The sequence below is a fragment of the Rattus rattus genome, chromosome X (assembly GCF_011064425.1).
Source record: "Rattus rattus isolate New Zealand chromosome X, Rrattus_CSIRO_v1, whole genome shotgun sequence".
Taxonomy (NCBI): domain Eukaryota; kingdom Metazoa; phylum Chordata; class Mammalia; order Rodentia; family Muridae; genus Rattus; species Rattus rattus.
Genome location: NC_046172.1, coordinates 113,115,021 through 113,138,918, shown reverse-complemented (window position 1 = coordinate 113,138,918; position 23,898 = coordinate 113,115,021). Strand labels below are relative to the sequence as shown.

At 39.2% G+C, this 23,898-nt stretch overlaps 2 protein-coding genes across 2 annotated transcripts; one reads left to right on the top strand and one right to left on the bottom strand.

Annotated features, from left to right (window-relative positions):
* The first annotated feature begins 591 nt into the window (after positions 1–591).
* Positions 592–1,551, top strand: LOC116888754 (olfactory receptor 10C1-like). The gene has a single exon (XM_032890048.1). It carries the CDS (start codon positions 592–594, stop codon positions 1,549–1,551), a length of 960 nt encoding a protein of 319 aa, XP_032745939.1.
* Positions 1,552–21,577: 20,026 nt separating this feature from the next.
* Positions 21,578–22,531, bottom strand: LOC116888336 (olfactory receptor 10A5-like). The gene has a single exon (XM_032889606.1). It carries the CDS (start codon positions 22,514–22,516, stop codon positions 21,578–21,580), a length of 939 nt encoding a protein of 312 aa, XP_032745497.1. The 5' UTR covers positions 22,517–22,531.
* Positions 22,532–23,898: the final 1,367 nt, after the last annotated feature.

The window sequence follows — 23,898 nt, the reverse complement described above, 5'->3', positions numbered from 1 at the left end:
CAAGCAACTGCAACAGGGATGGCACTTCCAAACAAGCATGGATGGTCCCATAGCATCGATGGAATGCTTCTCTGTAACAGTCTTGGCATTTCAGTCCTTGTTTCATGCTTTACACAAGAAGGCCAAATATGAACTGTTGTGAGGACTATCATTTCTTGGAATTGTCAATATTTAGCAAGGAGTTTCCTTGTGAATTTCTTCTGTGCAAATGACAGCTTCTAATCATGGTCTATATGCATCTCCTTTGAATGTGAATTTGAGGGTATCGACTTGCTCTTTCAGATTTACAGGTGTTCACCTGCTCACAGGATAATTTGTTCCTTCAGGGTTGGGAATCGATTTTTACTAGGCTGTTGGCCTATTCAGACTCCTTATTCTTGCTTCATACTCTGCTTAGATGACAGATCAGTTGATTTCTAGAAACAGCTTCCCAAAGGCAAACTTAACTGGTTCTAATAGGAGCCAAAGTCAAGAAACAGCCCATCAGTGCAGCAGTCTAAGCACTAATAGAAATGAATCGCATGGGGAGATCTGTGTGACAGAGTAAACTGACATACTGGTATGGAGAAACTAAGACTCTCTCAGGAGCACATGCCTGCAGTGGGGCCAGAAAATACCACTATGGTGGTAAGAGAATTTTTTCTACTAGGGTTTGGAGACCTCAAGGAACTGAACCCCTTGCTCTTCTTGGTATTTGGTATTGTTTATCTAGTCACAGTTTCTGCTAATCTTCTTCTTGTCATACTGGTATGTACTCAACAAGGACTCCAGACTCCAATGTACTTCTTTTTGGCAAACCTTTCATGCCTAGAGGTCTGTTATACATCCAATATTGTTCCCCGGATGCTGGTGGACTTACTACGGGAACATAGGATGATCTCCATGGTAGGTTGTATAATTCAGCTATACTTCTTTGGGGCCCTGGGAAGCACTGAGTGTTATCTCCTGGCAGTAATGTCATATGACAGGTACCTGGCTATCTGCTGGCCCCTACACTATTCAACATTATTACATGGAACCCTATGTGTGGAACTAGCGATTGGATCATGGCTTTGTGGCTTCTCAGTGGCAGCTGCCTTCCAGGCTGCTATGCTGTCCAGCTTAAATTTCTGTGGAGGTAATGTGGTTGACCATTTCTTCTGTGACTTGAAACCTCTGCAGAAGCTCTCTTGCTCTGATCCCTATCTGGTTAACCTAGTCTGCATGAGTCTAACATCCCTGGTAACCCTGGTCCCCTTTGGACTAACTTTAGCCTCCTACTGGAAGATTCTTGCAGTGGTCTTACGAATACCTTCCATTATTGGCAGGCAAAAGGCATTCTCCACTTGTTCTTCTCACCTAGTAGTTGTGACCTTGTTTTATGGGACTTTAATTTTGGTCTATGCTGTACCATTGGCTGACCAAGTACCGGCTCTCAACAAGACCTTCTCCTTGTTCTATACTGTTGTTACTCCAATGTGTAATCCTCTCATCTACAGCCTCAAAAACAAAGAGGTCAAGGAGGCTCTGAGAAAATTCAGGATTCAGTTCTGTGATTTTAACTTTACTTAACCAATTGAAATGATAGCAATCTGAAGCAAAAGCAATCTTCCAATCATCAAGGAAGTCTTAGTAAGACTAGCAAAACAGAGTAGATAGATTATGATTATTGTAACTCCAAACAATTGCTAAGTCCCCAAATCACCTTTTAAGGACAAGTTTTTATTAATATGCTTGGAATAATCTAGTCTTTCTTGAGCATATTAACATTGCAAAAAGAAATAAATTCTTGCTAGTTTACAGGAAGAAGTGTATAGACGGTACAGAATATATAATTTATGTGTCCAGTGTCTCCAGGAGCACAGCCTAGGACATAAGAACTGATTTTTGCTTGTGTTTCATGCCCATTCATTGAAATGCAGAATGGAAACCAATTAATATTAAAATTAATAAATGTCAATAAAAATACAAAAATAACAATCCTTGTTTTGGTCCCACTGAGTTTTTGCTGATTTTTTTATATTTTATTTTTGGAAAATTTAATATTTGCATATACAGAATATTGTTCATTTTCCTCCTATACCCCACCCAACCCCCTCTCTTTCTCATACTGAAGCCCTTCTTCTCAAATCCCCTCCAATGTTTATTTGTTTGTCTCTTTGTTGCCCACTGGGTTTCGTTATGTTTCCTTGCATGAGTATGAATGGAGAATTATATACTGGGAAAATAGTAGCATGTCAATGGTTACACCAGTGCAGAAAATGACACCTCTGTTGATGCATCTGGCCAGACAGGTCAATATTGTACTATATAGTGTCTAGCAGTGGGTGAGCAATTGATGACATGTCAGTTATGGGGATAACTATTTGCTTTCTGACTGGATAGAAGGCTTGTTTTATGGGACAAAATTCCTGTCTGGCACAGTAAAACTGGTATTAAGTTCATAACTGGAGAGATCGTGAGTTCTGGAGAGATCTGTTGTTCTCATATTAAATAGTTATGCTGACAAATGGTCTCTAATAATTATGTTTATACCTATAGATTTGTGTTGCTTTCAACTTTGTTCAGAAAAGGGACTTTTTAAAAGTGGGTCAGTGCAGAGACACATTACTGTTTATGGGAGATAAGAAACTATGAGTGCTCAGCCATAGGTAATACAACTATCTGTATTATCCCTACTGAGGCTTAGGGAACACACAGGAGAGTGGGAAGAAGGAAACTAAGAGCTGGCTGATGAAGAGGACAGCTGTGAAATGATGATTTCAGAGGATAGCATGGGTATTACACACATTAGCACACAGCATTTGTGGTTACATGCATGACACCAAGCCAGTCAAAATTCCAGCATGAATATGGGAGGGGACCCCAAGGCTCTACCCTTATTAGAGAAGCTATTGACAGTAGATGGTTGATGAAAGAAGGAAAGTCACTTCCTTTTGCACAAATGGCTGCTAGTCAATTGCCCCTGCCCCAGTGGTTGTTCCACACATCTATGCACATGAAGACAACAGTGCTTTGACTCAGGACATTATCAACAACAACAACAACAACAACAACAACAACAACAAAAATGGGATGACACTAAGTTGGAAGGGAGACAGGGTGGAGAGAACTAGGTGGAGTTGGAAGAAGGTAGTGATGGATGAATATGATCTAAATATGTGATATATATGCATGAAAATTAAAGAATAAATAAAACTATCATAAAAACAAAAATGTTTAAAATGAAAATAATACCTTCTCCCAGAATTTATTAACTGTTCATAGTCTCCCACTGAATGTATAGGGCCTTATGAGCTCCTGCTTGATTCATGTTGGAGCTTTTATACCTTGATACGGTTCAGGTTTTGTGCAGGTAACCATGTGTTCTATGAGTTAATGTGTATGACTGCCACACTCTGTCCTAAAGACTCTGTTTCACTTCTCCCCAAACTCTGGATTTTCCATTATTTTTACCCTTTCTTTTTATGATGTTCCCTGAGCCTTGGTGATATAGCATTCCATTTTAAGCCTGACACTCAATCGTCACTTTTTCTCTGTCCTTTGGTATTTGTGCATCTCTCTATTAACCACAATCTACTGTAAAGAGAACAAAATGAATTTATGTATGTAAACACAAACTTTTAGAGGGAATTTTGATACCATGTTTAACATAAAAACAGTAGGCAACAAGACAAATTTTGGGTCAAAGGTTTTGTGGATGGGTTGATTTCCCCCTCACTCCACTGGCTATAGGAGGTGGCCACTTCAGTTTCTATATATCTTGATGGCAGAAGTCTCAGCTAGGGTCACCCCAATAGACAACCAAGATTGTTCCCACTCCTGAGTCCCAGGTCTCCATCTGGTCCCAGAGCTGTCTCCTACAAATTTCTATTATTTCTCCCAGCCTTCTCCTGGTCCCTCCCTCCCACACCTGATCCCCATCCTCATTTCCCTACTCATTCCTGCTCCCACCAGATTCTTCCTTCTATCCACCTCCTATGACTATTTTTGTTTTCCCTTCTGAGTGAGAAAACTCATGCATCCTCCCTGAGGTCCACCTTAACAGTTTTTTGGGGTCTGTGGATTATAGAATGGTTTTCCTGTACTTTATGGCCAATGTCCACTTATACCTTACATGTCTTTCTGGGTCTGGGTTACCTCACTCTGGGTAATATTTTCTAGTTCTGTCCATTTGCCTGCAAATTTCATGATTTTTTTTTGTTTTTAATAGTATTCCATTGTATAAATGTACTAATTTTCTTTATCCATTCTTCAGTTGAGGGACATCTATGTCATTTCCAGTTTTTGGCTATATGAATAAAATTGCTATGAACATAGTTAAACAAGTGTCCCTGTGGTTTAGTGGGGTATGCCTTAGTTAGATATTCAGGAAGAGTATTGCTGGATCTTGGGGTATAACTATTTCCAAGTTTCTGTAAAAACACAAAATTGATTTTCAAAGTGGTTGTACAAGTTTGTACTCTGACCAGGAATGGAGGGACTATGAGGTTTCACAGAGACTGAACCACCAACTAAAGAGCATGCAGGAGCAGTACCCAGGCTCCCTATTCATTTTTAACAGATGCACAGCTTGATCTTCATGTGGGTCCCCTAACAACTGGGGCTGCCTCTTACTCTGCTACCTGCCTGTGGATTCTCTTCCCCTAGCTGGACTTCCTGGTGCGGCTCCAGTGGGAGGGGATGTGCCTAATCTTGCTGTGTTTTGATGTACCAAGGCAGGGTAATTTCAAAGGGGGAAAGGGCTTTCCCTTTTCTGAGGAAAAGCAGAGGAGGTAATGGAGGATGAGTTTGTGAGAATGAGATGGAGAAATGAGGATGGGGGCTGCAATTGGGACATAAAGTGAATACATTAATTAATTAATGAAAAAACATAGAACAGTATTTGATTCTTTCCTAAGGCTAATGACCTCCCCAGCTGTGGGTACTGATTGTGTATTATCAGAAATTAATTTCTTCTTGTGGAACAAGCCTCAAATCAATCACAGAGTGGCTGGTTACCCCAATAATAGTCTTAACATTGTACTGGTGGGCATATCTTGATAGCAGCTCATTAGTATAGCTCATGAGGCCCACAGCTGGATAGGAGCATTGATGAGTTTTTCTCCTCCAGCAGTTATGTATCGCCTGGTACTAGGAAAGCTAGCGAAGCAGAAAGACACTTCCAGCTCAGATCCAGCTTGGTTGTCTCAATGTCTGACAACTCTATTATGTGATTTCTTTAGCAATAGGATCTTACAATCTTCTGGTGGGAAACCAAGAACATTGTATATAGTCTATAGTGTTTTGGGGGACTCTGGGACTTAAGTGACCAACAGCCTATAGTGAAATATCCTACACTGGTACTAGGAGTTTTGTAAAGTTTTGTAAATTATAAAATGAAGGGGGTGGGGATTAGGGATCCATCTCAGTGATAGACCCCTTTCATGCCAAGCACAAAGCTCTGGGATCAGTCTTCACCTCGGGAAAATCATTATTTATTACACACACAAAAAAAGCAGATAGTATTGAGTAGACTTGCAAGCACATACATATCAAGTAGCAAATCAAAAGCTTTGGTGAAGAAAATGGGAGAATAAATAAAACATTAGAATACGGTGCAGTTTGAGGAAAGTGTAAATAAGCCATATGCATTCCATTCAACATGCAGACTTGAATTCTGTCAGGGAGGATGACTGTGTTACACGCTTGATAATACTGCACCTTTCCTTGGCCTAGAGTTGTGCAGATAAAAATAAAGTGTTACAGAATAATGGAAACCTACTTGTGGACTAGTTTTAAAGAAATGCGCCTAAAGCAACTGCAGCAGTGTCTTGGACATGGACTGCTTAGAGCACAAGTTGTTGTTTTTCTGGATTGGGTTGCCTTTAACATTTGTAGCCACCGGCTGCGTTTTCATCCTCTCTTTCTATTCTCCCAGATCTTTTTATTGATGTCTACCTGAGCTTGTCTTACTGGACTCACATGTGTGTCTGTTTCTTTTGTCTTTGTTATCAGTTACTGAATATTATCAAATGGCATGCGAAAGCTACACACTTTAAGAGAGAAGAAAGATTTTAAAAGGGATTCTGCTCTGAAAAAGGAGAGAATACCTGGATTCATTGATTCAATCAAAACATTTATTGAAACCCTAATGTTATTCGTGATTTGTGCTATGTGAATAATGAACAATGGAGACAAGCTCAAAGATATTATAGTTTAATGAGCATGGTGTAAAAGTGTTCAACATTTATATTTTAACATTGCGGACTATGTAGACCTTGAAAGAACTACTCATAAAGTATCAAAGTGAAACTTCAGGGTTCCTGTTTACCTTAATTTTAAAAAGGAATTAATTCCTGTAAAACTATTTGATATAACAGCCCAAAACCATGTTAGTGGGACATATAAACAATGAAAAAGCCAAATAGCTTCACCTTTATTTTTTTAAAGACTTATTTATTTAATTTATAAGAGTACACTGTTGCTGTCTTCAGACACACCAGAAGGCATTGGATCCCATTACAGATGGTTTTGAGCCACTATGTGGTTGCTGGGACTTGAACTCAGGACCTCTGGAAGAGCAGTCAGTGCTCTTAACTACTGAGCCATCTCTCCAGCCCCAGCTTCACCTTTATGATGGATTGTGTGTTATGCCTTTCCCCAGAGAAGGACTTTATTCTTCTTCTTGAATGTGGAGCATTACTGAAAACTTTTGTGTATAGTTCCTATCTTCCCATGAGATTGTAACCCCTTTAAAGACATAGACAGAGAGTCATTTGAAATTGTACTTAGCATAGTGCCCTGGACACAGGAGGCACTTGACACTTATGTAGAACAAAACACAAGCCCATTAATCTGGGACACAATGCTTTCTATGGCTTTGCTCCTGCCTTCTCCAATCTTATCTTCTACTAGGCTGCATCTCACAATTTATTATATCATTGTTGTCAATTCATAGTCACTTACATCCATACCTTATTTATACAATGCCTAGATAATAGTGTTTCAACTTTTTGGCCCTTAGATTCACCATTATCTTCTTCAGAAAGATTTGCCTGCTTTTTCATTCATCATATCGTACAGCCAAATGATACTCTCCTATTGCTATAAGAATCACAGTGTGCCCAAGTTTAAGGAATTATTTTATTATCTAGATTAATTTATTTAACCAAAATATGTGTTGAATTTACTATGCCCTCCAAGGTCTTTTTACTGAAATATATATGAGTTTGTCTTGCTGGGTATATTTCTAGCACAGTGAATTTTACTATTGTATCTTCTGTACTCAGAAGAATGCTTGCCCTAGGAAACCTTGAAAAACATTTTTTGAGTTAACTGCTAAGTGGTTTTCTACCGTTACTAAATACACTATTACTATTTCTTGATTTTAAGTGCCACCTATGTCATAATAGTCCCTCAAGAGATTAATATTGTCATAAGCACTGTGAAAGAAGAGTGCACAATTCTAGAAAGGCACATAACAAAGGTAATTTACTTGGGTCATGCTGATGCTATCAGAGAAAGATTCTCTGCAGATATAGTATCTGAAAAGGAATCAACAGACAAACAAAATTAGTCAGGTAAAAAGTAAATGTATGAGAGAGAGGAAATTGGGTGGCTAGAAAGTGGGAAGAGAAAGATCTGGGAGAAGTGGAGAGGAATCATGGTCAAAATATATTGTATGAAAAATATTTTTAAAAAAGATTTTTGAGTTAGCAGGAGAAGTAACAAAAAGTCAAGGTAAGTGTTCTGGGGACAAAAACGTCAAGTATGATTAGAAACTACTGGTCAAACGAAGAATATCAGAGTTAAGACTGGAAAGCAACAGGTTAATTCAGAGCTTCACTGGACTTCACTGTGAGATTGTAATTCTTGAATGGTTTCTAGCAGAATAACATGACCTACTTTATGGTTTTTTTTTCAAGTCCTCACTGGCTGCTGGGCAAAGAATAATGTTTGATGTCAGTAGAGAGCTAATAGGTGTTGGTAAACTAATTAGAACACAATTACACTATTGTTGGTCGGGGATTATGATAGTGTAGGCTATGTGAATACTGACAGGGATGAAAACTAGACTGTGTTTGGTGTATTCCAAAGTGAATGTGGTGGTGTGTTTTGGTGATTTATGTGGAGGAAGCATCAAGAACGACTTACTTTTTAGTGGTTGTTACTTGAATATGCACATGTACTACACACTTGAGATATAGAATTCCAGAATAGGACCCGGTTTGCAGGAAAGTAGAAATGATGCTTCCAGTTTTGTATAGGAGTGTGCTGATTTGGCAGTGGATTTCAAGTAGGTAATTAAATATACTGAATTGGGAATCTGGAGTGATAGATAGTTCAAAAATATAAATTTAGAAGCAGTTAGTATGTAGGTGGCATTTAAACGCATGAAAGTGGGTGTGATCATGCAGAGAAAAAATTGGGGGGGAGAAGAAAATCCAAAATAGAATCACAGATACTCTACCACTTAGATACCATATAAAGAATATCTAGTAGATGACGGTAAGATAGAGCAGTAGGAAGCAAACTATGCACTTAGAAAGACATATTTAAATAAGAACACAGTAAATTAGCCTGAAATCTATTTAGCAGAGAAATAGGCTACCTACAAACAAGACTCCCTTATATATGATAACCTGGATATCACTGAGTACGTCAGGAAAAAAATTCTTGAATATTTGAAACAAAAGCAAGAACATAGAAGGCATTCAGTACATATTTGTCACAGTATTAATGTCACTCCTGTGATGAGAGGGCAATGTTTTTCACATGTGCTCTGGACTTTGGACCTTTATTGTTTTGCAGGGACTATGTCCTTACATCTCTTGCTTATCCAACTTCTCCCTCTTTAATAGTAATCAAGGTCAGAGGGGTTTTTCTATCCACAGGCCGGCATTGTTCCTTTTAAACACTCCCCTTCCATCCTTAAACCCAAACGCCAAGACACATAAGGTCACTTTACAATAATACTTTGCACAAAAACGTTAAAAGAAAAAATAGTAACCAAACATTTTCTACTTATACCATAAAAGCATGTGTATAAATGCACTACCAGCTTGATGGAATAGACAGGCAATTAAAAACAGTTATTACTAGTTGATTAATACCATGATAATGACAGGGATATATGGAAGTGATTACAAAGAGACCTCATTATCTCTTGAATTGTGCCCATCCCCAAATAAAGCTATCTTCAAGTCTTAATGTCCAATATTTCAAATAGAACCAAGGGTATCTTTACTGAGGTTATTAGGTTAAAATGAGTTCATGTGGGTGCTCCCTAATTCCTTATGACCAGGACTCATAAAAGAAGAACACTGGACACAGGGATACACATATACAGAAAGAGAAACCACGTGATATTGAGGGTATAAATCAGTGCTAAACAGTGTCCAAGATTGTAGGAAATTTACCAGATGCTAGGAGCAAATCATGGAGTTCCTTTCATTCACCAGGGAACCAACCTTGATTTAATGGCAGACTTCTATCATACTTTGTTAGAATAACACCATAAAATAAATTCAGACACTCAGACCACTTTGGGAAATAGTGGTCAGAGTACAGAAAGACATCCCCAAGGAGATGTCATCTGAGTCTAATCAAGATGAATAGATTGATTTTTGTGAGTAGAGCCTAGGGATAACATTTCACAAGAAGTGATCACCATCTTTAACGGTTTGAAAACAGAGTATACATATCCAAACTACTGTGCGTGATCTAATGTGAGTGGATGTGCAATGTATAGTCCACAATGTTGAAAACAGAGACCTGAGAAGCTGAAGCCTAATCATACAAAGCCTTCTATTCCAAGCAAGCTATTATTTCTTTCCACCCCAAACCAAGTGGATGCCTGCTAAATCTTCATTCGCTTCTTTACTGTTTGCCCAATTCTAATTTTTGAAGAAGCCTTCCTTGCATCTACTGTGATATTTCTCTTGTGAACAAGAACTATTCTACTTAGCTTGTTTTAATAATACAAACTCGTGAAGAGAAGCGGTGGTGTTCTGATTGATGAATGTGCCCATGTGTGTTGAAGGAAGTGGGTGGCAAACAGTAGACCTTGAGTTAATTACTGTATGACATTTTCTTTTTTATTGGATTTTTTGATTTATTTATATTTCAAATGTTATCTCCTTTCCTGGTTTCCCATCCATATCCGCCCTTTCCCACCCCCTGTCCGTTCTCCTATGAGGGTGTTCACCCACCCATCCAGCTACCCCTTCCCTCCACTCCACGCTGACATTCCCCGACACTGGGGGGGGGTGTTCAAGCCTTGGCAGGACCAAGGGCTTTTACTCCCATTGGTGCCCAACAAGGCCATCCTCTTACATATGCAGCTGAAGCCATGGGTCTGTCCATGTGTACTCTTTGGGTGGTGGTTTAGTCCCTGGGAGCTCTGGTTGTTGGTATTGTTGTTCTTATGGGGTTGCAAGTCCCTTCAGCTCCTTTAATCCTTTCTCTAATTCCTCCAATAGTGATCCCATCTTCAGTTCAATGGTTTGCTGCTAGCATTCACCTCGGTATTTGACATGCTCTGGCTGTGCCTCTCAAGAGACACAACTTCTATCAGGTTCCTGTCACCATACACTTCTTGGCATCAGCAATATTGTCTGGGTTTCATGGCTATATGTATATGGTCTGGATCGCCAGGTGGAGCAGACACTGCATGACCATTCCTTTAGTCTCTGCTTCAGACTTTGTCTCCATATCTCCTCCTATTAATATTTTTGTTCCCCCTTCTAAGAAGGACTGAATCATCCACACTTTGGTTGTCCTTCTTCTTGAGCTTCATGTGGTCTGTGGATTATATCGTTGGTAATTCGAGCTTTTGGAATAATATCCACTTATCAGTGAGTGTATACCATGTGTGATTATTTTGCGATTGGGCTACCTCACTCAGGGTGATATTTTCTAGTTCCATCCATTTGCCTGTGAATTTCATGAAGTCATTGCTTTTAATAGCTGAGTAGTATTCCATTGTGCAAATGTACCACATTTTCTGTATCCATTCCTCTGCTGAGGTACATTTGGATTCTTTCCAGCTTCTGGACACTTTCTTAGAGATAACATTGGAGCATTTTGCCTCACTTCAGAGTAATAACCCAAGATACTCTGTATTTTCTTTTTATTCTTTCAGTCATGAACCTGATCTTGGTTCTCAGTTTACATTTTCACTTGATTTTTTTCACTAGGCTAAGTTTCCTATATGTGACATATAAGCTTCTTGTCCCCCAAATCAGCAGTCCTCACTTCAAGTAGCCCATCCAGCAGCTCAGATTCTTCTGTACCCAAGTGAGGATGGCTCACATCATGCAAAACTCTGCACTCCCACCTTGTCCCCTTGTTTCTGCACCTGTTTCTGCCAATACCAGTGCTTAGTGTAGTTCAATCAGGGTCAGTAAGTCAGTTTCAAGCAAATCACTCTGGCTGGAATGAACCAAAGAACAAGTGGTAGTTCTTGCTGAAACCACAGGACAGAATAGTGGTATTTCTGGGCTGAACAGGATGGCAGAATCAGATAACCTGAGTAATCTCTAAGGGAGCCAGGCTTGATTCATTGGATTCATGTTGAAGATGCTAAACAGGGTTCCTGTTTAGGTGCTGGAACAGGAAGGCTGATGGTCAAGACAAGAGACACTTGAATGGCTGAGAAGCACTTAAAGAAATGTTCAAAGTCCTTAGTCATCATGGAAATGCAAATGAAAAAAAAAACTCTGAAGTTTCATCTCACACCCATCAGAATGGCTAAGATCAAAAGGTCAAGAGATCACATGCTGGCGAGCATATGGAGCAAGAGGAATAGTTCTTCACTGCTGGTGGGGAGTGCATATTTGCACAAACACTTTTGGAAATCAATTTGCGTTTTCTCTCAAACCTGGGAATTATTTTCTTCAAAAGCCTAAATATACCACTCAATGAGCATATACCCAAAAGATGCTCAACATCTCATAAAAACACTCAACTCAACTACATTCCATGAAAGCTTTTATTCATAATAGCCAGAAGCTGGAAGCATCTTAGATGTCCCTCAACTGAAGAATGGATACAGAAAATGTGGTACATCTACCCAATGGAAAACTACTCAACTATTAAAATGCAAGACATCATGAATTTTGCAGGCAATTGGATGGAACTTGAGAGTGACATCCTGAGTGAAGTAATCCAGTCCCCAAAGGACATGTATAGCACGTACTCACTAATAAGCAGATACTATCATAAACTACAGGTATCATGGTATACTCCACAGTCCCAAAGAAGGTAAGAAGAAGGAATATATAAGAGAGGATTCTTGAATATCATTTAGAAGGCGAAATAAATTAGTCATAAGAAGCAGATTGAGGGAGGGAACTGGGAATCAGAGGGGATGCGGAGAGGAATCGGGCCAGTTCAGGTTCAGGTGTAGGGAAGGACAGGAAAGATGTCCAGATGGCGATGAAAATGAATGAAAATCTGCAACTGATGAGGGTGACAATGTGGGGGCCATCTCCAGGATAATACAGTGACCACAGACCTGGGATAAGGGAGGTGCTCAGGAATCTATGGGAGTTGACCTTAGTTGTAACTCTATATTGTATATGGAACCCTAAGAAACATCCTCCTGTAGCCAGACAGGAACCCCAGTGAAACAATGGAGATGCCAACCCACCCACAACTTCCAACTCAAAATTTATCCTGTCTACAAGAAATGTAGATCGCTCCTGAGAGACACAACCAGAATACAGCAAATACAGAGGCGAATGTCAGCAGCAAACCACTGAACTGAGAATAGGACCCCCGTTGAAGGAATCAGAGAAAGAACTGAAAGAGCTTGAAGGGGCTCGAGACCCCATATGTACAATAATGTTAAGCAACCAGAGCTTCAGGGACTAAGCCACTACCTAAAGACTATACATGGACTGACCTGGACTCTGACCTCATAGGTGTGTCAATATCCTAATGAGCACCAGTGGAAGGGGCCCTGGGTCCTGCTAATACTGAACCCCAGTGAACTAGACTGTTGGGGGGGGCGACAATGGGGAGGGTGGGGAGGGAACACCCGCATAAGGAAGGGGAGGGGGAGGGGATGTTTCCGAAACAGGGAAAGGAATAACACTCGAAATGTATATAAAGAAATATTCAGTTAATAAAAAAAAAAAAGAAAAGAAATGTAGTCATGGGGTGTGGAACAGAGACTGAGGGAATGACCAACTAACAACGGCTCAACTTGAAACCCATCCCATGGGTAAGCAGCAATCCTTGACACTATTAATGATACTCTATTATGCTTGCAAACAGGAGTTAGCCTCTGAGAGCTTCCGCCAAGCAGCTGACTCAGACAGATACAGACACCTACAACCAAACAGTGGATGGAGCTTGGGGACTTTAATGGAAGAATAAGAGGAAAGATTGTGGATCCTGAAGTAGATGAGATAGGAACTCCACAGGAAGACCAACAGAGTCAACTAAGTTGGATGGACCCTTGGGGATCTCAGAGACTGACCCAGCAGCCACGGAAAATACACTGGCTGGACCTAGGCTTCCCCATCCATATGTAGCAGATATGCAGCTTTGGCTTCATGTCCCAAACAACAGGAAAGAGGACTATCCTTAAAGATGTTAATGCACATGAGATATGTTCTTCTAGCTGGGCTGCCTTGACTGGCCTCAATGGATGTACCTAGCCCTGCAGAGACTTGAAGTTTCAGGATGGGGGCCTATCCTCTCAGAGGAGAAGAGGAGGAAGGGATGGGGTAAAGATTGTAGAAGGGAGTGACTAGAATAGGGTGCAGTGAGCAGGATATAATTCATTCTCTCTCTCTGTCTCTCTGTCTCTCTCTCTGTCTCTCTCTCTCTCTGTGTGTGTGCATGTGTGTGTATATGTGTGCATGAGAGATTGAGAGGGAGAGGGAGAGGAAGGGAGGAAGAGAGAGAGAGAGACAGAGACAGAGACAGAGACAGAGACAGAGAGACAGAGAGAGAGAGAGAGGTCATCTGGAAGAATATAGCACAGCATGGCATGTTTAGTTGCCTGGAAGAAGATGCCCATACAATTGCATATACCAATACTGAAGACAAATTTCAAGGGCCCATGTTATTTTGCCATAATAGTTACCATTATATGTGCAAAGATACATATGTATCGCTATGGATAAGCAACATCTTCATAAAATATACACCATATGAATATATATATATATTCCCTTAGAAGCTTGCTATGTACCTTACAGCTAGGTTTATAGGTAGATCATTTTCTTACAGTCAATAATATACATCTTTCATGATAGTCTTTCCTTCATCTGGCCACTAATTATTGGGATTAGGAAGTTAGCACTTCATTCAATACAAAGTAGATATTTTTAATTGGTCATACATGACATAGTTAACGGCCTTTTAACTACAAAGAGCTTTACTAGGAGATGGACTCAGGGGGAGTTATTAAAAATCAGTGCATAAGAGTTCCTTGGGAGGTCATTATTTTGTATCCCATCCCCTAAAATTTGTTATTATTGGTAACAAGGTGAGAAGAAATTCCCTGACTTCATTAGAAACCTGGAAAAATGACCTTTCCTTGCCAATACTTTTTTTTCTTGTTGAAAACTGTTTCTTCTGGAAGGTTCTCTCTTAAAATGTTTGGCACCATGCATTCTTTTTGTATAAAGTGTTGCCCTAATAAACCCCTTGGACTTTCAGATTCCATCTCTTGATAACAACTTCTGTATGTGTACACATACAAAGACACACACCTCAAAACAGCTATCTTTTTCACTTAATGTTGACAATAATTCAGATACTACCTGGATTAGTAATATTTGCATGAGTGCCATGTCAGAACATCTCTCTCTCTCTCCTTCCCTCCTCCTCCCCCTCCCTCCCTTTCCCCTCCCTCCCTCCCTCCTTCCCTCTCCATCCTCTTCATCTCCCTCTCTTTCTCTCTCTCTCTCATCACACACACACACACACACACACAGAGAGAGAGAGAGAGAGAGAGAAAAGAGAGAGAGAGAGAGAGAGAGAGAGAGAGAGAGAGAGAGAGAGAGCTGCAATATCACTTTGGTTGGAATTGTAAGAAGAGACATGTTTTCAGGTATATGCCCCTAATAAATGGCATGCCCAAAGAAAGCCTGTCATTAAAGCCTTGTTTCAAATGTTTAAGATGAGTCTCATTTTTCTATGGGGATTCTTCTTGGTACAATTTTGCCTTCTCGGGTTGATTTTAGGTCATCATTATTGACAACAATCCCTGGAATTCACTGAGAGGTAGAGATGTTCTGAGGAACTCTCAGGAGAATACCATACCCTTCAATCATCCATTTAATGGTCCCGGGCTATTTATTTGAAGTATCTTGTCTTCTCTCTAAAGTCACTGACTACTAATAATGTGGCATATACCTCCAGTAGTCTTTTGACATTATTATTCTACCGTAAGCTCAGCAATCAAAATGAGTAAAAATGTGTATATGGTGCTATTGAGAGCCATGGGGTCATTTCTAGAAGTAGTCTCCATGGGTTTGGGTTCATGTATGATTTTTACATCATCATGTTCAACTGCCCTAAGGTTATTAAAGGATAATATTTAGTCTTCAACTCCACAAACAATAGAAAATTATGGCTTTCAAGAAGGGCAGTGTTAGGTATATATAACATTTTATTTAAGGGTAACATAGATAAATTGATCAGTTTAATGTCTCCAGTTCATAGTATAGAACTCATTTGTTTTAGTTTCTATACTATCAACTAAGAAAAGAAAGAATTTGGTAAATTACGACCTTATGCAAATAATGAAGAGTAATTGAGTGCTATAGATATAATTTGCATCTGAAACATTGATATATTTATTGATTTAATAATACAGATTCCATTAAGTTATCTACTGGTAAATAAAGCTAATTATTTACATTTTGGAAGAATAGAAAAACAATACCTCAATTAATCGTTTTACTAAGAAGAAAGTTCACTTAAATGAATTCCAGCCTGTTATGCAGAGATGAAGAGGATTAATGGAAGCTCTCAATCCTTGAATAGTAATAGTGACAATTGAAGATAAGACACTATCAAGTTCTTGTTAGTGGAAAGGACATACACTACCATCAACTCAGGAATCATTGGTTTATATCAATGTCCTGATGAAACAGAAACACATCCCACTAGCCTGAAAAGAAAACTACCCTTACCTTGGATGTGGCTGAAATGAAATCTTGTTTCTGGCATTAACTCTGTGAGGAAAATATTTGAATAACAAGAGTCAGTATTCATGAAGATATTATATTGTAACTTTGAAAGATAATTTGACATAACTAATTCTGTTCAATCAATTAATAATATGTTCTTATTATGTATCATGTGCCATGATAATTGTTTTCTGTGTTATTTAATCAATTCCTTTGTGGTTGGTATTATTTTATTATATAGACTGTGAAACAGCTCAGGAGAGCAAGTAACATACATGACAGAATTAAGAACAAATGCTAAGACTAAGTTTCAAATCCAGCACTTACTCTAGAGACTAGCATAGTAACCAATAGCAAATGCTTCAACAACTCAAGACGTAGGATACAAACATATTACAGAGTGCTCTAACTGGTACATGAGAATTAAGGTAAGCTCCCTTGTCCCCAATTCTACGTCTATTCTTCAAGCCCTTGTATAAGTGATGTTTAGTTAGTCTAAGCTATGATTACAAAATATATTAAAGAAAAAGAGCAGCATAACTATCTTCATTTCATCTTCATTTCTAAAATAATCAACCTTGAAGTTACATTTATGCTGCCCAAAGGGAAGTTGTTACTCAATGTCTGGAACTGTGGCCAAGGCCACATTGGCGAGATGCTTTAAACTCTCAGGAATAAAACCTTCAAAGTCTGCTAACCAGTTCGACACTAGCTGGCACTGGCATGGAACTACTTGTTCTTTTATGTCATTGCCAGGAAAAAGATGCCTACTGCTTACAGCAAAAGATTACTATAGAGCGTGTGAAGTGAACTTTCATGTGATATGTTTTACACACTAAGAGAGCCTTACTAGGGGTGAACAATATGGAGAACAAGAAGTGAGGCTGCTCCAAAAGATTTAGTGACAGTGGCGTCCATGGGGGTTACCTAGTCCTCCACAATAATGATGTGAATATTGAAAATGTCTGAGATTTGCATCATTAATTATCTTTGTGTCTTGCAACTGTAAGAATGAAGTCCGATGAATCCAGGTTTGTTGAAGAAGCTGACGTTTTTTGGAAGAAACCCAAAATACAAGTGAACTTTTGTTAAGGATGTCAGTGCATGCTGAGTGATGAATGAAAACAGGGAAGATGTGACTTTTTTTTAACTTTCAGGGGAAGCTTGACAAAACAAGGTGTTTGGGAACAGAATTGTAACTGGGATGATACATGGTTTGTCTAGTATGATCAAAGAGTGAACATGCTATATTCTTAAGAGACGAATGGGGAGTGGAGAGATGATTCAGAGGTTAATAGTACTGGCTGTTCTAGAGGATCCCGGTTCAACTCCCAATACCCAAATGTCAACACATATTTGTCTGTTACTGCAGTTCTAGGGGATCTGATATACTCAAACAGATGTGCAAGCAAACATCAACGAACATGAAAAATTTTAGTAAAAGAAATCACCATTTTTTAAAAAGAGATAAACAATGGCACACTAAAGAGCTCAAAACAGGCAGAATTCAAATACACATGAAGACCATGGAGTATGTTAAAGCAAACTTTGATGAGCCAAACGAATATTAAGAACTAATACCACATCCCTATATTCATTCCATTGTGTGTTTATTCAAATTTATACTGGTAATGATCTTGTACTGTAAGTGAAGATTGAGGTGGGGAATAGAATAAGTTATAATTTTGTAATCTTGAATAACCTGTAGAGATGTGCTATATATGATTTGCCTGTATTTGTATGACAACCTCTGGGCTGTATCTTTGGATTTCTATAACCATTTGTACTGTTCTTAGACACAGTAATAACCTTTTACTTGAATATGCTCACCACTACTCTCCTAAAGGCAATTTTGCTTGCACATTTCCTACTTGGATGGCTTTGTACAGAGGTGTAATCTATCCAATGCTCTAGTGCTGATGCAGGTACTATTGGCTGTCTTCCTCGAGACTGGGGCCCGAAGCCCTTTTCCCCTCTTCTTATTACTGGTTTGCTCATTCTATATCTCTTCTCGACTTTCCCTGAGCAGATGCTGAAGTACCAACAAACCATCTGGCCCAAACAGTGAGGGTTAACGTACAAATTGGAGCTGTAGCACTTCTAATCTATCATGACAGTTTATACTGATCAGGTTAATAGGGATAATTTCTCTTTGGCTTGTACAGAGACGTAAAATTTAATCTGATTTGCTATTAATTAGTCTGTCCAATCATTAACATAATGTTTCACTAAATAAAGAAAAATATTCATATTGCACAGGCAAGTACATCAACCAGAGCTCAGTAATAGAAAAGTGTTGCCTTTTGGCTATGACAGAGAAGCTGTACTGCCAATGGGACCAGGACCCACACTTTGACATGCTTCTTAGTACTAAGGATAGGCTAACTTGTGCCATATGAAGTCTTCTAGTTCTGGGAAGAAATATATGCATTTATAAAGTGATTAAATGTCAATGGATCCTAAAGTAAACTGTGGTTTGGAAAACAGAGTGGAATGTCTTGGCCCTCAAGGAGACTAAATAATATCATCTTGAGTGAGAGCAATATACGCTTTATCAAACAAATCAAGTTACTTTAGATGGCTCCTTTTTATTCTTTTATTAACAACTGTTTACTGAACAAATCATTCTATGATAAGTGTTGTGCTTGGTGATAGAGTTATAGAAGTCAAAAACAGCTGACATGAATCACACCATGGTGAAATTTTGATGCAGGTAGAAGATATATGCCTATCTGTACTTATATGTGTATGAATATTATATTCAGATACTTATTTAATTGTAGTTGTGAAAATGTGTAGTGAAATCTCAAAGTTCTCTAAAAGCATATATGTGAAGATTGGGTGGCACCCAATGGATTGTCCAGATTAGAACAGGCATGGAACTGGATGTGATGGAGCACTCTTGTAATCCCAGTATTTTGAAAGTAGAGGGATGAGAATTGCTGTAAGTTTTAGAGCAATGTTGACTACATGATATCATATTTCATTTAATAAAGGACAGAGTGACACAAAATAAAAGAAAAGAGAGAGAAGGAAGGGGACAAAGAACATAATGTATGGATATTCAGAGGAGGCCAATGCCTTTGAAGACCATAACACAGGACAGGAGGTGGTAGAGGCAAAGCTGAGAGTTTGGCTAAAAGTATAAATTCTTAGGCTAGGTGTGAGGTAGAGGTAGTCTACATGTTTGGAGATCTTGTAACAGGTGTCTTTGCTGCTCACTTCCATGGAACATATGGTCTTTATCCTAAAGGCAAAGGAAAGCTATTAAAGATTTCTAGGTTTAGTTGATGTGGAGTAGTAGTTATTTTTAATCTTTCCTAATAGCAATCACACTAAACAATTTTTTTCAACTGGATTCAGAAATACTTGTGTATGGCTGGAGCAGATGAGGCATTTCCACTGTGCATCTGAGCAGAAGGCAGCACCCCTGAGAGGCTGAATGGTAATTACAATTCTACTCTAGATCCAGGTTTTACCCACAAAGAGTGTGTTCTGCAGGCTCTATTTCATAATTGAGGGTAATTACAAGAAGTTAAAACTAGATTAGAGACAATTAGGCCCCATACAACAGGGAGCTCTGTGGGTGGCCAGGAAGGGAATAGGAAGAACTAGCTAAGAAAGTCTTCCCCAAACTGCTTGACATTCTTGGACTCATTGTGTAACTGGGAGTTAGGAGCTGGCTATCCTGCTTCTGGTGTCCCTAGAGGTGGTACCAGAAGAGACAGCAAGGGTTAGAGTTGATATTAGTCAGTTGGAGGTGCCTGTGAGAGGAAGTAGGGATGGACATGATACCAATACCAAGGAATGATGTAGGGAGTAAAGGGATTTAAAAAGTAGAGCCAATGTGTGCAGAAAATGCCTTATTTCACTTTATCTATCACACATTCACTGTTTTAACTAGTCATTGATTGATTTAACCAACAAGTGATTATTTGCAAGCATTCTGCGTGGAATGCTATGTTAGGAGAATTTAAGAGGAGAAAGACATATCATATATAATGTGTGTATGTATTTCTTGTTAATTGGTGTGTATGTATGTATATATGTATACATGTATCTGTATATGTGTATATACATACCACAACAAGAATGGACTTGGCAAGTTGTCTTTATATGTATTTGTACGTATGCAAAATACATACATATGCACACATATATGTGTATGTATGTAATAATAATAAAGAAAAGTAAGCTGTCAACATAAGAAAGGGGTGGTACACGACAGGAGTTCAAGGGAAGGTGGCCGATGTTAGGCTGAAGGGAGGAAAGGGAGGGGCAAACATGAGGCAGTCGTATTTCAATTAGAAACACACTCTTCATAAAGGAGTAGTACAGACAATGGTGCTCCAGTCTTTGAGAGATTTAAGTGTTCAAATGAGTGAACTAGTTAATAGCTGTACTGGCATTTTATCAATAGAAAAGCAGATGATCTAAAGAAACAAGACAATGTAAGCTACAGTAGTTGGAATATGGATGAAATTCAAGGCAAGGGAGAGTAAAGGGCCTTGCTAGGCGGAAGCTAAGGGGCGGTGATAGGGAGTTCTGAAGGATGAAGAACAATGGATGTAGCACGATGACCGTGTATATATGTGAAGTGTGGAAAAATTCTTAAAGGTATTTGCATGTGAATACATACAGTCATGGGTAACTAATTTAACCAAGAAACCCTAATGCCAACAAATAATTCTATCAACTTTTCTCATAAACACAGAAAAAGAAAGTGAAAGAAATATTTAGGGCATGGAGCTGTTGTAAGCTAGGGTTTTCAATGATTGACACATAGAAATTATACACAATTGCAGGTTTCATGTGGCGTCTACATAAGTATACATACTGTAATTTGATCAACGTTAGCCTTTAATCTCTTACCTCTACTCCCCTTGAGTCCTGCTTTCTCCCTAGTACTCTCTTCTATTTTTATATCATTTTAATACCTAGGTCCTATACATGAGAGAAAATGCGACGTCTTTCTGAATCTCGTTTATTTTACTTACATGATGGTTTCCAGCCAAATCTATTTTCTTGTGAATAATATAAGTTCAGCTTTCTTTAGGCTGAAAAATACTGGAATGTCTTTGTGTGTTATGTGTATGCATGTACACAAATGTGTATTTATCTGAGTAAATATTATATTTTATCTGTTTTGCAATTGATTTTATATTTTGGTTCTTATGAATGATCAAGTTTGGTCTTCCTACTTTCCTCTTAAAAGGAAACAACATATGAGAGATTAGCTAGATAATTGCATATATCTTGATAAATTTATTTGTTCTGTTCAGAAAATCAACTGAAATATTAGTCTGTAAAAACTGTAGGAAGAATCCCTCATGTCCTACTGATTTCCATAGATGAAGGGAACAGCAGTTATTTGAAAACCCAAGTTGTCAATCAAGTACATGGCCTCCTCTAGAGAAGCACAAGCTCATGAGGAAAAGACTCTCTGGAGATGGAGAAGCCCATTAGGTCTTCATGGGATATTCCCACTTGCTCAGGAGCTTCTGCACTGCCTTTTTAACATCCTTGTTTCTCAAGCTATACACAATAGGGTTGACCATGGGGGTGACCACAGTGTAGAGCAGTGAGAAGACCTTGTTTAGGACTGTGGCCTGAGTTGCTGTGGGTATAGCATATACTGTTCCCAGAGTTCCATAGTACAAAGAAACCACAATGATGTGGGAAGAGCACGTGGAAAAGGCTCGTTGCTTTCCTGCCGCTGATGACATCCTGAGGACAGCAACAACAATGTTTATGTAGGAGGTTACAGTGAGCAAGAAGGGCACCATGGTGACAAAGGAGGCCATGAGGAAAGTAGTCTTTTTTACTTCCTCAGGATCAGAACAAGCCAACTTCAGGACAGGGGCAAGGTCACAAAAGAAATGATCAATCTCATTTGATGCACAGAACTGGAGCTGGAAAGTCATCGTGACAGTAACAACAGGAGTTAAAAAGCCACCCACCCAAGATCCAGCTGCAAGCAAGATACATGTGTGGAAGTTCATGAGAGATGGGTACCGAAGTGGGCTGCAGATAGCAAGATATCGGTCATAAGACATGGCTGCCAGGAGAAAACACTCAACTACTGCCATGGAGCCAAAGAAATAAAACTGAGCCACACATCCTGTGAAAGAAATCGCCTCTGGACCAGAGAGAAGGGTCTTCAGCATCTTTGGAGCAATGGAAGTTGTATACCAGATCTCAAGGAAGGAGAAATTGGACAGAAAGAAGTACATGGGAGTTTGGAGGCTGTGGTCACTGGACGTAACCGTAAGGATGAGAAGATTTCCCAATAAGGTCATTATGTAGATTCCAAGAAATGTTCCAAAAAGGAAAAACTGTAACCCATGGAGGCTCCCGAATCCCAGAAGGAGAAATTCTTTGATTGCAGTCAGATTACCCATATCTATGAAATGCAGGCTCAAGATCTGAGGAGAAGAAATATAAATGACTGGCAAGAGAGCAAATCTACTAGAAAAGGAGCAGGGACACGAGAAATACTTACTGGCTAGCACAGAAAGTCTTGTCTCCTCCCTGCTAGGGGACATTGTGCATGTGGTCTACTATGTAGACCTACTGAGCTGCTGTTGTAGTCCTTCTTGTTTTCTTTTTGTATGACAAAAAATGGACAAGTAGTGACCAAGAGGAGAAAATTATTTTGGCTCATGACTTGAGGGGTACAGTCTTTTGTGGTGGGGGAAATCATAGCATCAGGCTACTCTATGGTGGCATGTGTATGTGGCTGGGATGCACATATTACCTACTCACATTCCAGTTGGCTGGGAATGACAAATGGGACAAGAAACAAGGGTTATACTATAAAATGTAAGGTCTGCTTCAAATTGCCCACTTTCTCCAATGAGACTCCATGTTCTAAAGGCTCTACAACCTTTCCCCATAGGGCTACAAGATGTGAATTCAGTGTTGAAACACATGAGTTTATGGGGAGACATTTCTCATTCAATCCACAATGATTGTAAAGGGATCCCAAGTTAAGGATCCCATAAGAAAGAGTAACTCCAATGCTTTTTTCCACCTTTGTCTTTGACCTAACTGCTGGTAAATCTACCTTTGAGAGTCTAACAGTAGGAATCAAACACTATATAATGGTGGCATTGAGCAGAAGCTTCTCTCAACAATATTACCTAAACTTCTGAAACAGTATTAAAGATTCAATGGAAATGTGAATCCCAAATCTTAAAATACGAGTAAATCAGACAACTTTTTCTTACTGAATCTCCCAACCCCCAATCATGGCGGATTTCACTAACATCACTGGAAGGAGGAGGTGAATTCAGAATTATTGATCTTAAATTACCAATAAGAAAAAGAAAAGTTTCTGCCAGGCTCTGTGGATGTGTAGCTGACTGCTTCCATGGCATTCAATTCCTATGGAAATTGGGAGAAAATGTATGTAAAGTTATTCACTGGAAATGTTAGAGAAAAATAATGTTCCATCATTTATAAATGAAAATGACATTCCTGACTCACAAGCAGTAGGATGTGCATTTAAGAGATTTTTTCCCCAGCGGCCGGGATGGGTTAGCAGTGAGTCATGGATATAGCTTCCCCTTGCTCACTTGCTCCCCATACTCAAAGACCCATATTTATGAAGTGGTTGTCTGATCACAGTGCCTGGGCCTATGATAGGATTACAAATTAGTCTGTGCTGTGGCATAAATGAGAAAAAGGTAGGAAAACCAGAGGTAGGGGCTTGATTCCATCAATGTTTGAAGCTGAATGCTCAGCCTGTGACTAGAAAATAAGGAAGAGCCATCTTTTCTGC